At 50.1% G+C, this 21,270-nt stretch overlaps 1 protein-coding gene across 1 annotated transcript in view; it reads right to left on the bottom strand.

Annotated features, from left to right (window-relative positions):
- Mroh2a (maestro heat like repeat family member 2A) overlaps window positions 1–18,205 on the bottom strand; it is a 32,724-nt gene extending 14,519 nt beyond the window's left edge. Inside the window, exons 1-23 of the mRNA XM_051153664.1 lie at window positions 18,127–18,205; window positions 17,866–18,047; window positions 15,712–15,843; window positions 15,397–15,559; window positions 13,491–13,589; window positions 12,234–12,385; window positions 11,552–11,695; window positions 10,737–10,829; window positions 10,492–10,570; window positions 10,275–10,388; window positions 9,344–9,420; window positions 8,450–8,569; window positions 8,072–8,182; window positions 7,013–7,160; window positions 5,898–5,938; window positions 5,243–5,384; window positions 4,933–4,985; window positions 4,386–4,493; window positions 3,516–3,635; window positions 3,246–3,368; window positions 2,178–2,330; window positions 1,133–1,255; window positions 140–219 (exon numbers count right to left, since the gene is read on the bottom strand). Of these exons, the coding sequence (XP_051009621.1) occupies window positions 140–219; window positions 1,133–1,255; window positions 2,178–2,330; window positions 3,246–3,368; window positions 3,516–3,635; window positions 4,386–4,493; window positions 4,933–4,985; window positions 5,243–5,384; window positions 5,898–5,938; window positions 7,013–7,160; window positions 8,072–8,182; window positions 8,450–8,569; window positions 9,344–9,420; window positions 10,275–10,388; window positions 10,492–10,570; window positions 10,737–10,829; window positions 11,552–11,695; window positions 12,234–12,385; window positions 13,491–13,589; window positions 15,397–15,559; window positions 15,712–15,843; window positions 17,866–18,047; window positions 18,127–18,205 (2,636 nt within the window). The remainder of the gene's footprint in view (window positions 1–139; window positions 220–1,132; window positions 1,256–2,177; window positions 2,331–3,245; window positions 3,369–3,515; window positions 3,636–4,385; window positions 4,494–4,932; window positions 4,986–5,242; window positions 5,385–5,897; window positions 5,939–7,012; window positions 7,161–8,071; window positions 8,183–8,449; window positions 8,570–9,343; window positions 9,421–10,274; window positions 10,389–10,491; window positions 10,571–10,736; window positions 10,830–11,551; window positions 11,696–12,233; window positions 12,386–13,490; window positions 13,590–15,396; window positions 15,560–15,711; window positions 15,844–17,865; window positions 18,048–18,126) is intronic.
- Between the last annotated feature and the right edge of the window lie 3,065 nt (window positions 18,206–21,270).

Here is a 21,270-nt window from a genome sequence, read left to right as displayed (position 1 = left end):
AGGAGTTACTGCCCAACACCACTGCCACTGAGATGGAAAGAGGAGACAGAAGGCCTGAAGGAACACTGAGGGGTGATCACAGGCTTTGTCTCATCATCAGGAGACAGTAGGAGCTCTGACAGGCCCTGGCCCAGCTCACCTCAGCTGTGAGAGAGCATCCATCGCCATGGACCTCACTGGAGAAACCAAGTGGTCAGGTGGTTCTGCTTTGATGATCGCCTGTGCAGCACAAAAAAAGTTTGTCAATCGTTGGTCACCCAGAGCTAAGTAAGACAAGGGGAAGTCACATGATCTGGTGCCAGGATAAGGAGGGTCTGGGCCTTTGTTAAGAGCACTAAGGTCCATATTCCCACATTCTTCAAGGCTCATTTGGCCGCAAAACACAGGGGAAGGAGGAACACACACAATGGGGCTCAGCTTCTATCCTGGGGCCACCAATGACTTGATATGTGTCCTTGGTCATACAATGCACTTTCCCAAGCAGATCGCTCGCCCCACAAGCCTTGATGCTTAAACAGCTTGTGCCAGGCTTTTGTAAAGTGACCTGGGAAAGGAGCTAATGAGCACCCATTTCCCTGTTCCTTCTGCATCTCACTTTCCCCAAGGACTGCTTCTGGTATAGTACAGGTGGTTTTCCAGGACCCCATCCTCTGTCAGCCATGAGAGAGTGGAGACATTTGGAGACTAGGGGTTGGGTGATGCCCGCATTCCATCAGCCTGTAGACAGTTGAATCTTTCTAAACTTCACTCTAAGTCCTGCTTCTAAATGACCTCTGTCTGCTAAGTCTCTTCCTGTGGAAAAGCACTGGGGTAATGTCTCTCACCATCTTACTCCTACCCATCCCCAGTGGGCCTGTCTGCCAGTCTCTGAGCCATCTTCTCCTGGGCACCATTGTCCCGAGTCAAACAAAGTCCTGTCCTGGTTTTCACACTCTTGTGACATGAAACCCTCCATGTTATACCAAAGTTGTTCTCTGAGCCTATAGCTTGGCAGATCAAATCAAGAGTAGGGCAGGAAGAATTTACAGGCCCCATATGTATCTCGCAGTTATCCACAAGGAACTTCAACCAGGGAAAAATCAGAAAGCTAGATCCCAGGCCACCCAGGACTGGGAGGCCCTCTCCCACTCACAACTATGAGGCCAGTAAGAGCAGACTTGTGGACAAAATGGAAGTGCTCCAGATCTTTGATGCTTTTGATGGCATTGGCAACCTCCACAACACTCTTCATGAAGGCCATTTTGAGGCTGGTGTCCTATCAGGAAGGTTGTGATAGAGAAGCTGATTGTGAAGGATTCACAAGGGCCCTGAGCCATGCCCCTCACCCCGAATCCTTCCCTTTCTCTGAAGAAGGTTCCACATCAGGGAGTCACAGCCCCCTCACCTGTCTGTTCGTCAACCACAGAGAACTGGGTTTTGGAAATGGCCACCGTGATCATTTTTATGTTCTGTGTATCTCTTCATGGTGCATGTTCATATGCATGTGCATGTGTGGTACATGTGTATGTGTGTGTAGTTTGTGCATGTGGAAGCCAGAGGTCAATGCTGAGTACCCTCCCCAATCCTTCTATATTCTTTGAGGCAGGAGCTTACAATTGGGCCAGACTGGATGGATCCTCCTATCTCCACCCACCCAGTACTAAGATTACACGTGTTTGCTGCTATGGTTAGCTTTTATAGGGGAGCTGGGGACTTGAACTTAGGCCCTTACACTTGTGCAGCAAGCATTCTTAGTGATGGAGTCATCTTCCCACCTCCCACTATTTTGTATTTTACCACAACTTTAAAAAATATAAGTTCCCCCATTTTCATCTACCTTGCCATTCCAAGAAAGTGCCCCATGCCTTTGTGTCTTTTTTAAGACAACCCACTTTCCTCCTATATGTAAATGAGTAGGCCAGAGGTGAAGGTGAAAGAGCTGGAGAGGATGGGAAGACTTGGGGCTCACTTTGTACTTCTGGGGGACCACAGTCACCTGCAACACTCGGGGAGGACTGCTCCATCCTCCCAAGCATGACCCCAAAGCTCGGGTGTGAGCAATGGATTCCCCCAGAGGATCATGAGGCAGGACACCGCCCCCCCAGATGTCTCCTGAGTGGAGTGTCCAGTGCACAATGCAGGCTGACTTCCCCACCACAGATGGTTTAAGAGGGAGACCAGGACCACACGTGGGCTACCTGGCAGCTGCTGGAGTAATGGTGGATGATCTTAGCGGTGATGGGGCTGTCCACATGGGTGAGGAGCATCTGGGGGTGGCAGTAAGAAGACACGCAGCTGTACATCACCATTAAGGCACTCTTCACAGTCTCTCGCCTCCAGGGGTGGTCCTTCTGCATGCAAGAGAAAAAGGATAAGGGGACCACCAGGGAGATGGCTCAGTGATTAGAACTCTCGTCACACAAGTGTGAGGATGGGCGTTTAGACTCTCAGAACTCACATATATATATATACTGGGTCAGTATGACTGCCCAATTGTAATTCTATCCACAGAAGGTAGGGACTAGGGGATTCCCCAGAGCAAGCTGCCCATGTCAGGGGTCGAATCAGTCTCTGATTGAAGAAGCTGTTATGTCAGTATAACGGGCCTTCAATGGACTGTTCTTTGGGTGTTAAGCTCACATTCTTTTCCTCAGGCACTTATACATTAACAATCTTATCGGGCACCAGATGCCTATTGCACATACCAGATGCTGGGCAGCAAGGAATGAACCAGACAGACCAGGATGTACCCACCCTGGGAAGCTTTAGCCTGGTGATACATGCAGGACCCAACCCATTAGCTGTGAGAGGAGGCTGGTATGGACATCGCTAAACAGAGACTATCTGCACACGCCATACTTAAGTAGGAGAGCAGGAACCTGAAGGGTGGGCTAAGCATTACATAAGCAGTATTAAGATCAGTTAAAACCATTGTGACAATGATGAGTTCATTAGACTCTTGTGGTACGTGCTCCTCCTGATGTTCATAAAGAAAGGACGACTCAGGGACGGGCAATTTAACTCCCTAGCTGGCAGCTGTTGGACTCAACCTTGGTCCTTTGGCTGCCCTGAGCAATAGGGCTGCCAGCCATGACTGACCATTGTGGATGCCTTGGGAAAGCTGCACTACCACCACACGTGTTTCTGCCCCCACAGCTGTGGCCCCAGCCATAAATGACTCAGGCAGGCAGCTTACTCCAGGTGTTCCTGCAAGACCTTCGCTGCCTTCGAGGCCTGAGACCAAGCCGTGCAGTGTGGAGCCTTACCCTCCAAGCACCGATCTGCCAGGACTGCTCCGACTCCTGGATCCTCTCCTCAAAGTCATGGAGCACACTCAGCACCGTCTTCACCTGGCCCCGGGCACACAGGCCAAAGCACAGGATGACGCCCTGCAGGGGAGCCCAGCGAGGGTGAGGGCAGGGCCACAGAGAGATGTGTAAGCACACACACACGTAAGAACATACACCCAAATGCCCCTCCCCCTCTGCCCCCAGATCACAGAAGATCATAGAGAAGAGGGCCCAGGGTACCCTCACCTCGCGGTCAAAGTCGTTGCTATAGTCCGTCTTGTACAGCAGCTCTAGCAACAGGACCTCCACCCTGTCAGCCTCCAGGCCCATGCCTAAGGTGAAACCCAGGGCCCTGTACAGAAAGCCCTGGAGGGGAGGAGGGAGAAGGACCTCAGGCCTTTCTACTCCCAGACCCCAGGTGGCACTATTGGGGAGCACTTGAAACATAGTCTGATTTTTTTTAAAAAACCACACAAACAGGTATTTATATGCATTTTCAACATCCTTTAAAATAAGCATTCAGTTTGTCCTGGGAAGTCAGATTGCGTAAGGACAGGCGAATTACACATTTTACCAGCGGAGGCAAAATCCTTTCCTATACGAATATGTTCAATCAAATATGTTGCCACTCACAAACCTGGGAGCATCTTTCCCCAGCTACTTCCTGACCTAGGATAACACCAGCAAGAGGAGGAACATCCTTGTGATGCGTCACTATGAGGGGATGAGAGCTTGGGGTTGTGGAGGAGGTGATGCTGAGTCTGCAGGGGAAATCGCCATCCCAACTCTATCCACGGACACGGGATGCTGTGCAATTACAGAGATCCTCTCTGATTTCTTTCAATCATTTTTATGGTTTTACAATGAAAGAGCAAGAAAAAAAATATTTTACAGAAAAAAAATATGTATGTGTGACTATGGACTAGAGTGTGGAAGAGAAACAAAAGAGACTTTTTAAGGGCCTAAAAATCCCCAGGCTAGACTAGATTATTTCCTTTCCTTCTAGGATATTAAGTAGCCATGAGGTCACCTGCTCTGATGGAAATACATCATTAGCTTCTGCCGTCCCTGGAGGCCCCTCCCTGCCTCAACGATGAGGTCCCTGTGAGGACAAACCTTTTCCAAAGAGGGGCTGTCGAAAGTCTCGATCTGGTTGTTCAGCTCTTTGCTGAGGCGCAGGCTCCAGCTGGTGCCCCGGGTCTTCTTGAGGGAGTTTCTCAGAAACTGGGAATTTAGAAGACTAGTGGGCAGAGGCAAGCAAGCCCAGGGGGTACTACATGGCCCTGAATGTGGTCTTGTCATTCCGAAGCCACCTTCTCTAAATCTCTTGAAACATTGAGTCGATGGGTCGCCAACCAGGGCCTAACATTCTGTGTGTCTCTGTAGCACGACTGTGACTAGAGGCTGCTGGGAGGTTAGGCCTATCCTGGAAAAGCAGGCTGTCCCTGCTGCTGCTTTTCCAGGTACTTGACTTGCTCAGTTCTCCCTTACTGATACACAGAGACATAGGCACCATCCTTGCTAAGTCTGCTCTGACAGAGGGAGACGTGCACTTCACAGGATCCTAATCTTGTCCACATGGCAACCCCATCAAATGCCCTCCCATGTGTTCCTTTTCTTCTCCTTTACTGCGGGCTCAGGAGACTGTTCGCCCCTCTTCTACCTGAATCAGCTTATCCTCCCAGGCCTTCTGGTTCCAGGTAAACTCAGTGTGCTCTGCAGAAGAACATGCACAGTCTCACGGGCTGCCCTCTTCCTCTGCTCCCGCTGGGTGAGCCTTCTCGGCCCAGCACCAGAGGCCCTCCGTGAGCGAGCTCATCACACTTAGTATTTCCCTTCAGGCCTCCCCAAGATATGCTTCCAGCTCTTAAGACCAAAAAAGGTCTGTTCAGGCCCACCAGACCCGAGGTTCCTGTTATTCAATCCACGTGACTAGTGAGTGTCCCGGCATGCACACAGAGTGGGCCCCTCACCTTCCAAGTACTGGACCAGCAGTGGGATCTCCTGCTCCCACATGTCAGCCATGGAAGGAGCAATGCTTTGGCTTAGGGTCCTCAGGAGGTTGAGCATGGCAATCCCACGACCTTCTCCTTTGTAAGGTGATGACATCAGCACCTGGAGGGCCCCAGCGAGTCAGTGGAGCAGGGTTCAAGCATCTACTCCCTACCTTGGAGTTCATCGTCTTTAGAAAGTCGAAATTGAGCAGGGTCTATGGATTTCAAACAGAGCCCAAGGATTTCCAGCATAGAAAGGCCCCTGGAGAGGACACTGCAGGAAGGAAGGGGATGGGAGGCTGGACCTGGGTTCCTTCCTGACCCTGAGACTCAATGGAGCACTGACTAGTGTCCACATAACTGGACCAACCTGTGGGCACACAAGCCGTGGGTGGCACTCTGGTGGTGTTTTGGCATAAGAATCTGAGAGCAGATCCCAGCCAGGCTCCCAGACATCTGAGCACACTGCCCGTGATATATCTTCCCAAGGAGGACAACATAGACCCTGGGACACTGTTCTAACCAATGTACAGCTTCCTCGTTGTATCCCAGATCCCCCTCCTCCCTCTGGAGCACTTTGAGTGAGGAGTCACTGCAGATGGATGCACCAGGCCAGAGCATGTCAGCCACTTACCAGGAGACGGGCCAGCAGCTTCTGGGGTGCAGGCAGGTCCACTGAGGAATGGACAGAAAGCCCAGATGAGGATGCCTAGCCCAAAGCAATATGTATCCTATAACCCCCAAAGGAGGTGCTTTTGAAGGTGATTTCCTAGGATTATTACTATTACCCTCACCCCAGATGAAAACTGAGTCTCCCCAGGGACTTTTCTCATGAACATCACTGGCTCCTTCCAGAAAGAAGGTAGAGTTTTGCTCATGGGCAGGGTCTAGATGATAGGTTTTCAGGTTGTGGGTGTTTATTTTTGAATGGGCCTGCCAAGGCAAAGTCCTGCTTCCTGCTATTAATCTCATCCTTTCTTCAACTAGCAGTAATTTGGTTCACCACCTTGACTTGCTCCTGTCCAGTCTCTATAAGCTTAGGGAACTGGTCAGCCCTGAAAGGCAACTGCGCAACTGCACTCAGCTGGGTGGGCAAGGGAGGGGACCATGGCTGCTGAGAAGCTCTAGGAGACCCAGGAGAGGACTTAACCTGACACCCAGGGTTGAAAGGTCACAGTGAAGTAGCTCACTTAAGCTTCTTAGCTTGAAGTCAGACAGCAGGGCCTGCCCTTTGACATCCACGGATAAGAACGATCCTTCTGAATCACCCTACCCCCTAGTCATGCCTGACGCTTGAACTCAGTCCCACGAGCTGCCCCTTTGGGACCAGAGAAGAGCAGTGACAACGATGTGGACAGACTTGGTCACTTGAGAGCTTGTGTTGACAGTGCCTGCCCCGAGTGAGCCACAGTAGGGTCAGTTGACAGAAGAATTGATTGGGATGCTACAGGTCCTCTAGATGAGGCAGAGAAGCTGGGTAGGGCGAAGACCCATAACAACTAGAGCTAGGTTCCGCCCCCTCCATGCCCCCTCCCATGGTGAGAGCCGGGGAGATGGGGACCTGATGAATGAACTACCAGGAGGGAGTCTGCCGGGTTTGAACCCCTCTCCAGACATGGCAGACAAGGGGAGGATTCTAGACGTTTCCTGGAGAAGGGGAAATTTGGCTGGTCAGGATGCTGTGAGAAGGGTGACAAGGAGCCATTCCAGCTGCCCATTCTCATCAGGGGACACAGGGACGACACCTACCATGCTTGCTCTTCCCAGCTATTCCAGCCTCAGTGTCTTTGCCGTGGATTTGGTTCTCTGCCAGGTTCGTGAGGCTGATACAGATGGGGGTCAGTGCTTCTGTGTAGTCTGTCTCCATGATGTAGCACAGGAGCCTCACCCAGAATTCCTGGGGCAGGCATAGGGGGAAGAGGGCCCAGGGTTAGCCAGGAGTATCCTATTGCCCATCCCCAAGTATTGGTCAGGCTCCGCCCACAGCATAGACTTTACCTGCCGTCCCAAAAGCCGTCCCAAAGACTCACAAGGCTCAGTCCTCAACTGACTCTCCTGCTCACCCTGGATTTTTTTCCACACAGCCTCATATCCACTCTAGAGCCAGTGTACCCTTTGACCAAGGCCTTCCTCTGTGTCCCAGATATCTTTGAGTTACAAACTAATCCAGTAAGCTAGCGGTGCTTGCCAGGTGCGATACTCAGGTGGTTTTGTCCCCGTGGCTGGGCAGGTGTACTCACTCATTAAACCAAATGCTAGTCTAGTCCCACATTACTGTGCACACAGCTGTGACGAAAAGCTCACAATCCATAGAGAAGACTGCCCTTGAATGCAGACAGTTAAAAGGCCCAGAGAGAAGAATACTTCAGAAGAAGAAATTTTGCCACAAAAATGGCAGCTTTTTCTACTGTTTACTACTTAGGCTTGCACCCTCCAGCCTGTGCCCTCCAGCCTACTCCCTCCAGCCTGTAGCCTCCCACCTGCAACCTCTAGCCCTCATCTCCAGTTGCCACTAGATAGAAAGCACCCAGCCTATGGCTTTACTTCATGGACAATCAATCACTCCTTCCTCGATGTTGTCAAGATGTATCCCCCCCCCCCCCGCCCGCCTTTGTCGCTGCTGTCTCACTCTTGCAGTTAAAATCTGGGACACTTATTTCTCCCGTAACCTGAGATCTGGCTGCTACATAGTGAGGCCTACTGGTGGTTCAGAGATGGAGAGTGTCTAGATTCCTCTGCCCACTTCAAAATGCAGCCAGGAGCCATCACCGTGGCTATGGTGGCCCACTGGATGGGGAGTGAACTCACGTTGGTCATGCCACTGATAGAAGAAGTTATGATCTTCACGGTATCCATTGTCACTTTGTGGACCATCTTCTCTTCCAGATCCCTCTGATAAAAGCATTCCCGGCGATTTGTCTAGAAGAGAGAACCAAAGTGTTCCTGTAGACCGAGGCTTGCTATGGCCTCAGGAGTGGTCTCCTTCCTCCCCAGGGGGCTCCTTGCCCAGACACTGTGTCCTAAGGATGCTGCAGGATGTGCCTGAGCCTCCTGCCTGGTAGACTGCACAAGTCTGGTACATAGCTGCGGGGTAACCATGAGCCTATACAGGTCCAAACAGATGTTCAGTGAGGCATTCTTTGCCCAGCACTTAGTAGCCCATTTCTAAAGTGTGGGGTCACTCACCAGCTTATAGGTAGACAAGGTGAGCTGGACAGACACATATTTCAGACCCCAGCCTTTGATCTTTTCCTGGAAGCCTGACAGAACCAGCTGCCCAATGATTCGTAGAATTGCCATCCGTACCTGTGGGGACCGGGTAAGGGACAGCTGGGGAGAGCCAGGCTCCAGCACGGATATCTGCATCTAACAATCTTGTGACATGAGACACCTGGCACCTGTGGGTGCTCTTGGCTAGAGGGGATTTCAGGGGATACCTGGCTACTGCCCATTCTGTCGATCACCCCCTTTCTCTGTTGGTCTCTTCATAGTCCCCTTTATCCCATTCTAACATTGGTTAAGTGTTCTTAGAAGCCTTGGTGGGGAAACCCATATTTAAAAAAAAAACTCTGGTCTCCTTAGGTACACAGTAAAACACACTATGGTGGGGGTGGGGCACAAAACCAGTAGCTTTTCTTGTGCCTATGTGGCTTCCAGATTTTGAAGACAGCTCTATCCAAATCTCTAGTCCTAACACACATGCCCTGCCCTGTGTTCCTCAGAGCTTCCCTGACCATCCCTCCCTGATCCTGCTTTCCCAGCTATAGCAGCTTTCCAAGCTAGCTGTGGCTGCCATGTAGCTAAGGACTGTGCTATTCAGCTAGCTGAGGATATGTTCGGGAATTGTGTCCCCCAGTTAGTTTTCTCACTGTGTGGCCTTTCCTCCCTGCAAGGTTGAGCCTGGGCATGCTGCTTTGAAAATCCCTGGTCGTAGACAAGGGGTGTCTCAGTGACAGACCTGCAGCTCTCACTGGCTCGACTTTGCCCTGTCCCCACCCAGGACTAGGCTAAGGTCAGCTATTCCATCTGAGGCCTCATGCCTCAGCTCTAATTTCCCTGGCAAGATCTCTTTCCTGTTACCTTGGACCGAGTGTCAGACAGAGTGTTCTTGACAACCCGGATGGCCAGATAGATGGTCTTGATATTCATTTTTGGATCTGAAAGAGAAAGACCAGCCTGGGGAACTATAGCTCAAGAAGGCACTGGGTGGCTTGTCCCTGACACATTCCATTCCATTCCCTTCCACAGATCACAGGCTCAAAGCCACTTCCTTGGGACCCTCACTGGTAGGCTCCCCCCCCCCCCTGGGCACAAAAGCCTCTTCCCAGAGCCACATCCACACCCATGCATGGGCCTGTGGAGGCCATGGGCATCTAAACACAGGTGGTCATGCTCAGATGACAAGCACTTTATCCATTCAGTCAACTCATGAGCCTCCACCCCGACTAGTCTAATGTTTTGTTCCTATCCAACTAACCACCCAGGACTGTTTAGCAATTTGAACCCATCAGTGATGTGTGAGAAACTGATTTCTTGTGACCCCTGGCTAGGAACAAGCCAGAAATAGCTCATGGGCTAAATCCAAACAATTTGTGCAATAATGGTTTGTTTGGTTATCTATTTATTTATTTATTTATTTTTATTTTATGTGCATGAGTGGTTTGCCTGAATGGATGTCTGTGCAAGGCATGTACCTGATGCCTGCAGAGGTTAGAAGAGGGTGTTGAGGGTAAATGTTTAGTCTGTGGACTTAGGGCTGTATGTCTGCAAGGTTGTGGCTAGCCTCACAACCAGCCTTCAACAGAGTCAAAGGTCAGCAGCCGGACTCAGTAGCCTGTGAAAGTCAATCCCAGAGGGCAGAGGTGTGGAGGGGGCCACAGTGCTGGTTCACCTCATGGTTGAGAAATATGAAGCGATCAAAAGACTCGGCCCACCCAACAGTGACCACAGAAACAGGACAGGAGCCAGATAGGAATGATGCCATGGTGCCTGTCCACTCCAGCTGGCTCACCGTCTGCGCTCACCACTGCCCTGATCAGGGCCAGAGTCCCCACACGGATAGCCTCCTTGCTCATCTCCACCTGGCTGAAGAAGAACTTCATCAGTTCCTTGGGGTAGGAGCGGGCTGCAGGGCAGAAGGAACACGTCAGTCAAGGTTGACAGGCTCTGCCTCAATCCCTGCGTTCAACATGGGGCTGGGCCTCCCCGGGTCCCTGCAGAGACCTCACCCAGGGCTATGAAGCAGTGCACAATCTCCATCAGGTTCTGACTGCTGAACTGGTGCTGGGCTGGGGCCTTGGTGCACACCTAGGGAGCAGTGTGCAGGGAGGGTGAGGAGCTCCCTGTGAGGGTGCTGGCCATGTGGGCAGTCCAGCCCTATGTGCCTGCATGCCAGCGGGATGCAGAAGGGGGGGGACCATGTCCAGTGGCAGTTTTTTGCTCATTGCCTTGGGGATGCCTTCCCTGGCCTTACCTGGACGTGCAGCTCTGTAAAAATGGGGTGTAGTAGCATTGGGGGAATGGGGGTGTTGGTGACAACGGATGCTTCCAGAATCTGCCTCAAGACCTGCAAAAGGGATGGGCAGAGGTTGCAGATGACTGATTCACTCTGGGTTCTTGCTATTCAGTAGGCCACTGGGTTATGGTACAGGCTCCCTGCCCCTACCCTCAACCCTACACCAGCTGGCTGGATATAGAGGCTCAGTTTTCCACAAGATGGCCTGGATCTGACCCTACATCCCCTGCATGGTTCTGATGCCCAGGAAACAAGCTTGGAGCATGCACTCTGAGCCGCTGAGAAGGCATTCAAGCCCCTTTCATCTCTCTTGTTCACTTGGGTTGGAGGTGAATCTAAGCTATTCTTCATCTATATTGACAGTTACAGGGGGTCCCCTATGTCTGTCCTGTTCATTTCTGTTCCTTGCTTTTACAGTAAAGACACCCATGTCCTGCACATTTGTTCCATGTCAGTGTGCATGAGCCCAGGCCAGGCCTCCACTCAGAACCTGCAACACCTCCACCTCACACCTTAGAGGATAGGGAGGCCCCAAAACCCATTCCACTGGGAGCTCCAGACTGTGTCCTTTCAGTTAAAAGTAAAAGTCTCTTTGGGTGTAACTGCTTAAGGGTCTAAAGCCCAAGGTTCTTAGCTATAGTAATTCTAAAACTATAAAGCAAAGCTTATTTCCCATAATGCCCAGGCTCCCCAGGGCCAAGTAGGGTACAGATGTTGGGTCTGATGGACCTGTCGGCTCTTGAGGATCAGGGTTTCTTGAATCTGGCCCTCACCTGTGTGACGAAAAGGGCCTCCAGGCCCCCCTGGAACTCGGCCAGCAGCAGGGGGATGTAGTCGTAGACCTGTTCCCTCAGGTCGTCATTGGGCAGGAGAAGGCTCAGCATGGGCCTGAGAGACTTGATGACCCCCAGTTTCACCTGTGTGGGGAGTGAGGTTCCCAGAGGCCCAGCAAGGCCAGGATCTTAGCCACCCAAACAATCTCCAGCCTCCTACAGATGGGGTATTACAGGCAGTCTCCAGGCCTCGACCTAAAGCCCCCACCATGGTTAGTGCAGTGGGGCCAGACAGTCTGATGCGATTTCTGCCTGTAAGCCGAGAGACATTGGGCAAGTGCTAAACCCTTCTGTGCCTCAGTTTCCTTGTTTCTAGAGTGGTCCTGCCTCATAGAGTTGGCACGAAGACAATGTTCATAGGCAAAATATCCAGAGGTTACCTGGAGTGGGGAAAGTGCCTTTAAGTCTCAAGACCTCATCTGAAAGCTCCCTGTGGGCCTTTGCCAAGCTCTAGCCCTTGAGGCAAGCCTCCTGGGCCCACTCCATCTTGCATTCACAGAGACCAGGGTCTCTGGGGCTCCAGAAATGATGCTGAAACCAGAGCCCTGCAGTATCTTCTGGGGTGTGTAACCCAGGGAACGTGGTGGGGGTGGGGTGGGCCTCTAAGCACAGCAAGGCTCACCTCGAGGTCCTGGTGGCGCAGCCACACTGTCACGAAGTATCGGTACATCGGGAAGAGCTTCACAGCAAACTGGTCCTCGGTCATCACGGGGTACAGGCTGTCCTCCAGGTGCCTCAGGTAAAACTGCACTGTCTCACAGAACGTCTCCATGGCTGTCAGCGGCAGGAAGGCGGGTGGGGCCAGAGGGGCCAGGGTTGGAGCCACCCTTTCCATGTATTCTTTGAGTTATTGAGTCCCCTTCCCTCTGCTCTGCTGGCCCTTCACGGGCCCCTGATTCTGTATGTCATTGTGAGTGTTGAGCACACAGGTATGTCTAACCCCTCCTCCTGGGAATTCCGGATCCCAAAGTGGGGCCACAACCTGGGGATTCCAGAAAGGACAGTAGCAAGCACAAAGGACCCTTTTTCTTAGGCATCAGGGTTGTTGTTGTTTTTTGTTTGTTTGTTTGTTTGTTTGCCCAAATTAGTATGAAATAGCCAAATCACAGGGCCAGATAATCAGATGTAAATAGCTACCAAGGACTTCCTCTGAGTCAAGCCCAACAGGGAATATACTCTCTGCCTTTTCCTTCCTACAATCATCGTTACCCTTCTCTGAAATGCTTAAGCACAGAGCAAGCTACAAAGAGTCACAAATGTGACCACAGTCTCCTAAAATGTACCTACGTGCCCCCAAGAGAGCAGATCACAGGCCTTACTGGTTAGTTCTTAAACATAAGCTAGAGTCTTCTGGGAAGAGGGAACCTCAATTAATAAACCACCACCATCAGATTGGCCTGTAGGCAAGTGTATGGGGGACTTTTCTCAATTAGCAATTGATGTGGGAGGACCCAGCCCACTGTGAAAGGTGTCACCCCTGGGGCAGATGGTCCTCAGTTGTATTAGAAAGTAGGCTGAACAATTCATGAGGAACAGTAAGCAGCCTTCCTCTGTGGCCTCTACTTTAGTTTCTGCCCTGACTTCCCTTCATGATGTATGGACAAGTAGTAAGCTGAAATAAACCCTTTCCTCCCCAGGGAACTTTCAGCCATGATGCTTATCACAGCAGTTGAAACCCTTTTGTTTGTGTGTGAACCAAACAAAGTAAGAGAACGAGCCACTGCTAGGGCGGGAAGCAATGAGCCACTCATTCAACAAATCTTTACCCTACTCCTTACCCCCTCCCTCCCTCTGGCACCTCCCTCTCGTTAAAGCCTCACCCCACAGGCCCAACCCTCTGGTTAAGGCCTCACCCCACAGGCCCAAGGGAGACACGCACCACTACAGATCACCTGGCGCATCTTGGCTTCATTGGCAAGTCTCAGCATTGTGAATATGGTAGCCAGGGTGATGCCCATGTATGGCATGAACTCAAACACTGTAGGACATCGAGAGGCCACAAGAAATAAGGGAAGGGGTGAGAGGGAAGAAATCAGAGAGGGTGACTCTACCACATACCACCTTAAGCCTCTACAGTTCAACAGAAAACCCTCTGCCATGGCTGATATGTCAGGAAATGGGGTAATATCAGATATACTTAGAAAGTGTGAGCTAAAACCAAGAGAAGGGGAAAAGCATGAGGAAGGGAAAGAGGAATTAGAGATGTTACAGAGAAGCAGGGGATCCAGAGAGCCACAGGACAAGGAGAAGGCAGATGTGGAAAGAAAGAGAGGGTCCTGGGTAGGGAGCATGTCTGTCTCAAGGACATATGTCTGATTCTTGAAGAAGACCCAGTGTTCTCTCTTCCTGGATGGATGAGAGCAGATGTGGTGAAGTCTCACAGAGAAAGACAGCAGAAAGGACTCACAGACATGGAGAAAATCCCATGGCCGACTCCAGAATCCAGGCCCATCCTTCCCTCCAAACCTGGCCCCTCCCTCAAGCTGAGAGCACCTGTCCTCACTTGCTCAGATTCTATACTAAAATTCTGTTTCTCCACCCACCTCCCTAGCGGGGCCCCTCTTTCAGGTCTTTGGTGTTAGTATCTGTAGGCCTAGGGCCCTCCTGTGCCCGTGGGCCATCCAATTGCTACCTCCTTTTCTCCTCAGCTCCCAGCCAGGTTTCAGTCCCCAGCATGCCAGGCAATGCTCCCCCTCCTCCAACTGTCCCCTCTACAGAAATGTACATGGAAGTGTGCCTTGGTCTTCTCTGGATTTCAGGTGGCTCTAGCTTGACCGCGATTCAGGAACTATCTGCTCTCTATAGAGGCCCTGCTCCCAGCTTTAAGGTTGGGCCTTTTTCTATGGGATGCAAACACTCTTCTTTCACAGCTCCAAGCAGCCCACCCCTACAGACAAAGACTAATCTCAGCCAACTATGTGGCTAAGCCAGGATGGTGGCTCATCAAATGGGCTCAGTGCATCTTACCTAAGGATATTTTAATTTCTATGGATCCATCCGAATGCAGTCACATTGTAAATTAAGGAGAACCTGTACTGTCCTTCTCCCTGGGCCATGATACCACCCTGCTGTGTTCTTGGGATGCCTCCTGCTATATTGGGGTTTCTCCAGGCTGGGTCCCTCTTATTCCCTGAGTGACAATAACTTTGCACATGGTGTTCTCACAGTTGGGGTATTTTCATTCATCATGTTTTACACACTCGCACGCACACACGCACGCACGCACGCACGCACGCACGCACGCACACTTTCTCCTGTCCTTCAGTCTCAGCTGGAATATGGCTGTCTCACTAAGAGCCTTCCCCTCAGCTGGTCTCAAACAGCCATCTTGGCTGGCATCTTCAGAACTGTCATTTCATAAGCATTTGTGGTCCTGTTTTCTTGTTTATGGTCCCTCTCTGAAGCCAGGAAACGCATGTTTTCCTCATCACTGGAACCCAGCACCCACTACAGCCTCGTCAGAGGCAGGAGCTGAGCTATTTTTGTAGGTGGAAAGGAGGAGGGGGAAACAAACAGAGAAATGGAGGTAGAGAGATGAAACAGGGTAGGGTTGTGCGGGGAGATAAAGAGGGAGAGAGAGAAGGTAGAGGAAGAAGGAGGTGGAGGAGGGAGAGGAGAGGGAAATGATGAGGGAGAGGGAGATGGAAATGGAGAGACAGGCAGACACAGAAATGGAATCTTAGTGGTAAGGACTAGGCATAGAGAGGATGCCACAGAGAAAGAAAGAGACACAGAAGGGGCGGAGCCAACCCACACCAGCCTGGGGTAGATTCTCAGATCCCTACCATTGCCATTGGCCAGCTTGGCCAAGGTGACAATGACAAATTCATCAGTGAGGTTGAGGGGCTTGAGATGATGCTGCAGTTCATACATGACCAAACTGAAGTGGTTTCGGGATAAAGCTACCAGTGTCTCACTGGCCACCTCAGCTGTCTCGAAGCCCTCCATCTGCAGGGGACAAGAGAGGCACCGCTACCACCCTCCTGGCTCCATTAGGCTCAGTCTGCCTCCATTCCATGAGACAGCCTGGGCCAGGCTCAGCTGCAGTCCAGCTCCTGGGCCTGCAGAAGAAAGGCATGGTAGAATCCAGGGCCCGCTACCTCTGTGATATCCCTCATCTGCTTGGAGGCGATGGCTACCAGCTTTTGTATGCAGTGCTCCTCCATCTCCCCTTCCTGCTGGATGATCTCCTGCAGGATGTTGTAGATGTTCATCTTGCGCTGGGTAGAAATCTGGGGACAAGCATGGCGGACGGCAGTAGGGACAGGCAGGGCTTTCTCCCAGCGCCACCAGCCACCTCCGCTCCCAGACTATCCTCCCTTCTTCACCTGGAAAAGGGAACTGCCACTCTTGTGCCATCCTGTCTCAGATCAACATACAAAAACCTTTACATACTAAATACTGTTAGGCTTGAGAACCCAAGAGGCAGACTCACCCTACCCTTTGCCCTGTGGCCAAGGACTCTCTCCTGCACCTTCTATGTGGGCAGCACTTAGCACCAAATAAGATGTCCTGATTTAGGATGGAGTTGGGCAGATGGCTTGTGTACCCAAGCTTGTATCTGGATAGCTACTATTGAGAATGAATCGTAGTGTGTGCATATAGGGGAAAACCACGTGTATATATGTACATATGTATGTGCACGCAAATGGAGGCCAGAGGACAGCCTTAGGTGGTGTTCCTAAAATGCTTTTCACCTTGGGTTTGTTTGATTTTGTTATTTTAAACATTGTCTCTCACTGGTCTGGAGCTTGCCTGGTAGGCTAGGCTCGCTCCACCATCCAGAGCCAGGCATCCTCCTGTCTCTGCCTCCTGGTTGCTGGGATTATAACTTCATACCACCATGCCCAACTTTTTCATGTGGGTTCTGAGGATTAAACTTGGGTCCTCGTGTTTGCAAGGCAAGCACATCACTGACTGAGCTATCTGTCCAGCCTGATGGCTCATATTTCATCAAGTGTGGCAAGCCACTCCTTAGCAATGAGGGTGATTTTACATGGAGCATCATGAGTCTAGGAACTGAAATCTGAACATAAAGCAAGGGCGAGACCATAGTAACTGCTCAGCAAGTACTTCATGGCTCTTGACCAAGTTCTCAGACTTTATTATCATGGCCCCTGAAGTAGCCTTTTCAGGCATTTTCCTAAGTGTCCCTGCCCCATGAATCTTTGTTAAGCCAGGTATAATGGGTATGCGCCATATGCAATCTGCACTTTGCACAGAAAGAACAATTAGAGACCAATAATTAATCAAGTTATTTTTTCTGTGTTTTCTGATGCCTCAAGGTCTGGGTGTGAGTGGTGCTGTACAGCCTGCCCCTCCCAACAGTAGCCAGCTCCTAGAGATAGTTCACCAGTTAGTTGCCTGTGTGCATGCCGTTTGAGGTAGAAAACGAACTCTATTATAGGAGGACTCGGATTCCCTCAAAGTCTATAGGTTGATGCAATACCCCTAAGTTAAGTGGCATTTGGAGGGGGAGCCTTTGGGAACTACTTGGGACTTAATGAGGTCAGGAGAGTGAGGCCCTAATCTAAAGGGACTGACATCTGTTTGGAGAAACTGGAGCTCCCTACCCTCTCACCTCCGCCTCCATAGAACAGTGGTTCTCAACCTTTCTAATGCTGCAGCCCTTTAATACAGTTCCTCATGTTGTGGTGACCCCAGCCATAAAATTATTTCTTTGCTACCTCATAACTGTAGTCTTGCTACTGCTATGAATTGTAATATAAATATCTGGTATGCAGGATAGCTGATATATAACCCCCCAAAGGGTCACAGCCCACAGGTTGACAACCATTCCCACAGAAGAAAAGCCATGACGATGGTGTCAGGGTGGCTGTCAGTAAGCCAGGAAGAACTTCAGCAGAAATCTAATCTGTGGGCATCCTGACTATGGCCTTCTTGGATGCAGACCTGAGAAGAAATATATAGCTGCTGATGTTTCGGCCACACAGTTTATGGTCCTCTGTTAAGACAACCTGAGCAGACCTCAACACCAGTCAATCCAGAGACTAGTCCCCACCAGCCTGGTGGCTCCCAATTCTGCCACATCAGACTCTGAGACGCCTACCAAACAGGAAATCCCTTTCCAACTAGCCCTGAGGCATAAATGCTTTTGCTGTCACCCATCTCGGCACCACAACCCGTAACACTATGCCTGTGGCAATTGAAAAGGTGTGCTAACAGGTAGGTAAACCCCAGGCATCTACATGTATTTGATCACAGAGGAAGTGTAGAGGGTAGGGTGTCCCTACCTCTGGCTCCTGCAGGCAGCGGATGAGAGCATTCATTACCACACAGGGATCAGTGGTAGCCTTCTCTGTGATTATTACCGAAGCCAAGGTCTTCCGCATGTCCAGGCCTGGCCCTGTGGTGTCTGTCTTTGTTGACTCACTGTCCATGATGTTCAGAAGGTTGGTGACTTGAAGGAATGTACCTGATACAAAGATGGTGTAGGTGTGGCACTGAGAGGCCAAGAGGGGCCAGTGAGATGGTGCCATGGTTGACTTTCTTACCATCATCCTCTGGCTCTAGAGGCCCCAGATGTTCTATTTCTTCCATGTCTTCATTCAACTCAGTGGCATCTTTTTCCATGTCTCCTCGAGCTCCTTCAAGATGGATGAGATTACTCAATACTTGTCATGGCAACACTCCCTAAGATGACCTCTCAGGAGTTCCGAGGCCTTTTGAAACTCTCCCTTCAGTGTGGGCGGTGCCTGAGGCACCATTTGAACTAGTAGAACCAGGCAAAGGGAACAACAAGCTGCTCCATCTTGACTGGGCTACGTTAAAAGACTTCCTACTTGCTTGTAGGAAGTCCCTCCCTTGAGTTGGCTGTGCGGTTGGCAAAAGAGATGGGAATTGACTTCCAGAGTCACATTATTCACAAGAGACTCTTCACAGACTAGAAAAAGACACTGCCATCATTGAAAAGACAGGGCTGTGATGCCTACTACCTATGGAGGGACCATGTGGTATGTTTCTGAGACTCTCAATAGTACAACTACAGGAACTGAATTCTGTCAACAATCCCATGCACTGGGAAGAGGCTGTTGAGCTCCAAAGGAAAGAGGAAAGCATCCCTGCCAACAACTTGGCTGCAACCTCTAAGACCATGAGCAGTGGACCCAGACGAGCCACACCCAGATTCCTACCCACATAGACACTGAGAGAGTGGGTATTTGTTTAATCCACTAGTTATACTTTGTTACACAACAATAAATTAACCTATATCCTTGGTAGAGAAGGTCCCTTCCCTCTTCTCTAGATATTAAAATTTGGGGACTATGGAATTCAGTAGGCTTACTAACTTCAAGGGCTATTCAACACCCACAGTTTCTTAATGAGTGACAAACCAGCACAAATGTCCACAAAGAGGACTAAAGTTCTCAGCTCCTTCCTCCTCCAGGCCCAGTTCCTCAACTCTCAACCCAGAATATCTCTTTAGAGGATTCCTGGGACCTAAACACTGGCCTTGTCTTGCAGTCCTCTTCTGGGTAGAACGAAAATGTTGGCTGAGGAAGATCTCCACTCTTGGCTAATATGCACCAATGAAAATATGAACAATGGCAGGATCTGATGTCCACCACAGACAGTCAGGCTCCTCCATGGCAATCCTCAGGAGGAACAGGACTCCTGGCAGGGCTGGAGGTTTCATTAGAACCATCACCGTTATATCCCAGACCTTTGGAACTTTGAGATCCAACTGCCTCCCTGAGGCACTATCAACCAGAGCTTTGAGTACACTGGGAGCAAATGAAAGATCCACATCAAGTTTCCACTAAATATTTCTGTAGCTAGAGGTGTGTGCTGGTATATGGTGATCTGCTTGGAAAAGGAAAATTAACAGTGAGGGTTACAAGTGAGTATCAAAGGGGTGGAGGTGGAGCCCACGATATAGAAAGGTGCAGTCAAGGCAGCTGGAAGGGAGAGAAAAGGATGATGGCGTATGGCTGCAGGGAAAGAACTCCTCCTTCATCACTAGGACAGCCACGTGAGGAGGTGTGTTCTCATGACTGGACCAGAGGCCAGGTGAGGAGGTGTGTTCTCATCAGGAGAATCTCGGAAAACAAGAAACTCTAAAGACAGAGCAGAATAACTATTTTTTCCTAAACCAAAAGTGGACCTCAAAATAGTTCCCTGTCACCTGTTGCTAAGAGCTGGTCAAGATCAGTGGTTTGTACAGTGAGAAGCATTGGTTTGGGGACATCCTTTATGTTTTACTGGTCAACAGAATAAGTCTCAGAGACATACTGATGCAAGGTTCCTTCATTATAATTCCCATTTTTAGTCTGCCCATCTTGCCAGGTGGGAGTTTGTACTGGTTAGAGATTAGAGGTTTTTTTCTGGTTGTTTTTGTCAATTTGACACAAGCTAGCATCATTGAGGAAATGAGAACCTCAGTTGAGAAAATGCCTTCTTCAGTTAGGCCTATAGGTAAGTCTATAGGACATTATCTTTTTTTCAGTGTTTAAAATTTGTCTTATGTTTATGGGTTTTTTTTACCTGCATATAATATCTGTGCAATATATGAGAGCCTGGTACCCATGGAACTCAGAAGAGGGCAACGGATGACCTGGAACTGTAGTTAAAGATGGTTGTGAGCCACCATGTGGGTACTGCGAATTGAACCCGGGTACACTGTAAGAGCAACCAGCACTCTTAACATTCAAGCTGTCTCCCCAGCACTGGGATAATTTCTTGATTAATGAATGATTATAGAGGGGTCTAGGCCACTGTGGGCAGTGCCACTCCTAGGAAGGTGGTTCTGGGCTGTATCTTTTAAAAAAGCATATTGAGAAAGACATGAGAACAAGTCTGTGAGCAGCATTCCTCCGTGGCCTCTGCTTTAGTTCCTGTGTCAGCGTTCCTCCTGCCTTGCCTTTCTTTAATTGACTGTGATTGGGATGTACAAATAACATAAACTCTTTTCTCCCCAAATTGCTTTCATTCATGGTGATCACCACAACATTAGGAAGCAAACCAGGACAGAGTTCCTCCTGCCCTGCTTGCTCACTTCTGACCTCAGGAAACACGTGACTCCCCATACCATCCCATTTCTACTCCATGGTATTCAGAGGGTTAAAAAAATGAGTTCCAGGCTGGAGATACGGCAGTACACACTGCATAAGGACAAGAGCCTTCGTTTGAATCCCTAGCACCCACATAAAATGCCAGTTGTGACTGTGTGCATATTTGTAACTTCAGCTTTGCGGGGGGCAATGGGGGGAGATGGTGACTCTGGGGAGGTCAGTGGCTGGCCAGCTCACCAAAACAGGAAACTTCAGGTTCAGTGAAAGACTCTGCCTTAAGGAAATAAGGTGAAAAGTGTTATAGCAGGAGACCAAGCATCCTTTTATGGCCTCCTCACACATGTGCACAGCCATGTACACCTACTCACACATGTACACACACACACACACACACACACACGCTTTGAATGAATTCCCTGCACTCCACACTAAATACATCTTTTCCATAAAAGCCCTGCACTGTTTCTCATTCTGGCCTTTGGAGACATATTACTCAACACGAAACAAATAGATGAGCTGTTCCGTACCTTGTCCACCTCCCCACTGGGCCTTCTCATCACCTCCAGTGATCTCTCAAGTCACATGTTTCAAGCCCCCCAAAAAATCATATATGTTGCCTACATGCCT

This window comes from Acomys russatus, chromosome 12, assembly GCF_903995435.1.
Source record: "Acomys russatus chromosome 12, mAcoRus1.1, whole genome shotgun sequence".
In the NCBI taxonomy this organism is placed as follows: Eukaryota; Metazoa; Chordata; class Mammalia; order Rodentia; family Muridae; genus Acomys; species Acomys russatus.
Note: the sequence above shows the minus strand (reverse complement) of the source record. Positions and strands in the feature narration are given on the sequence as shown.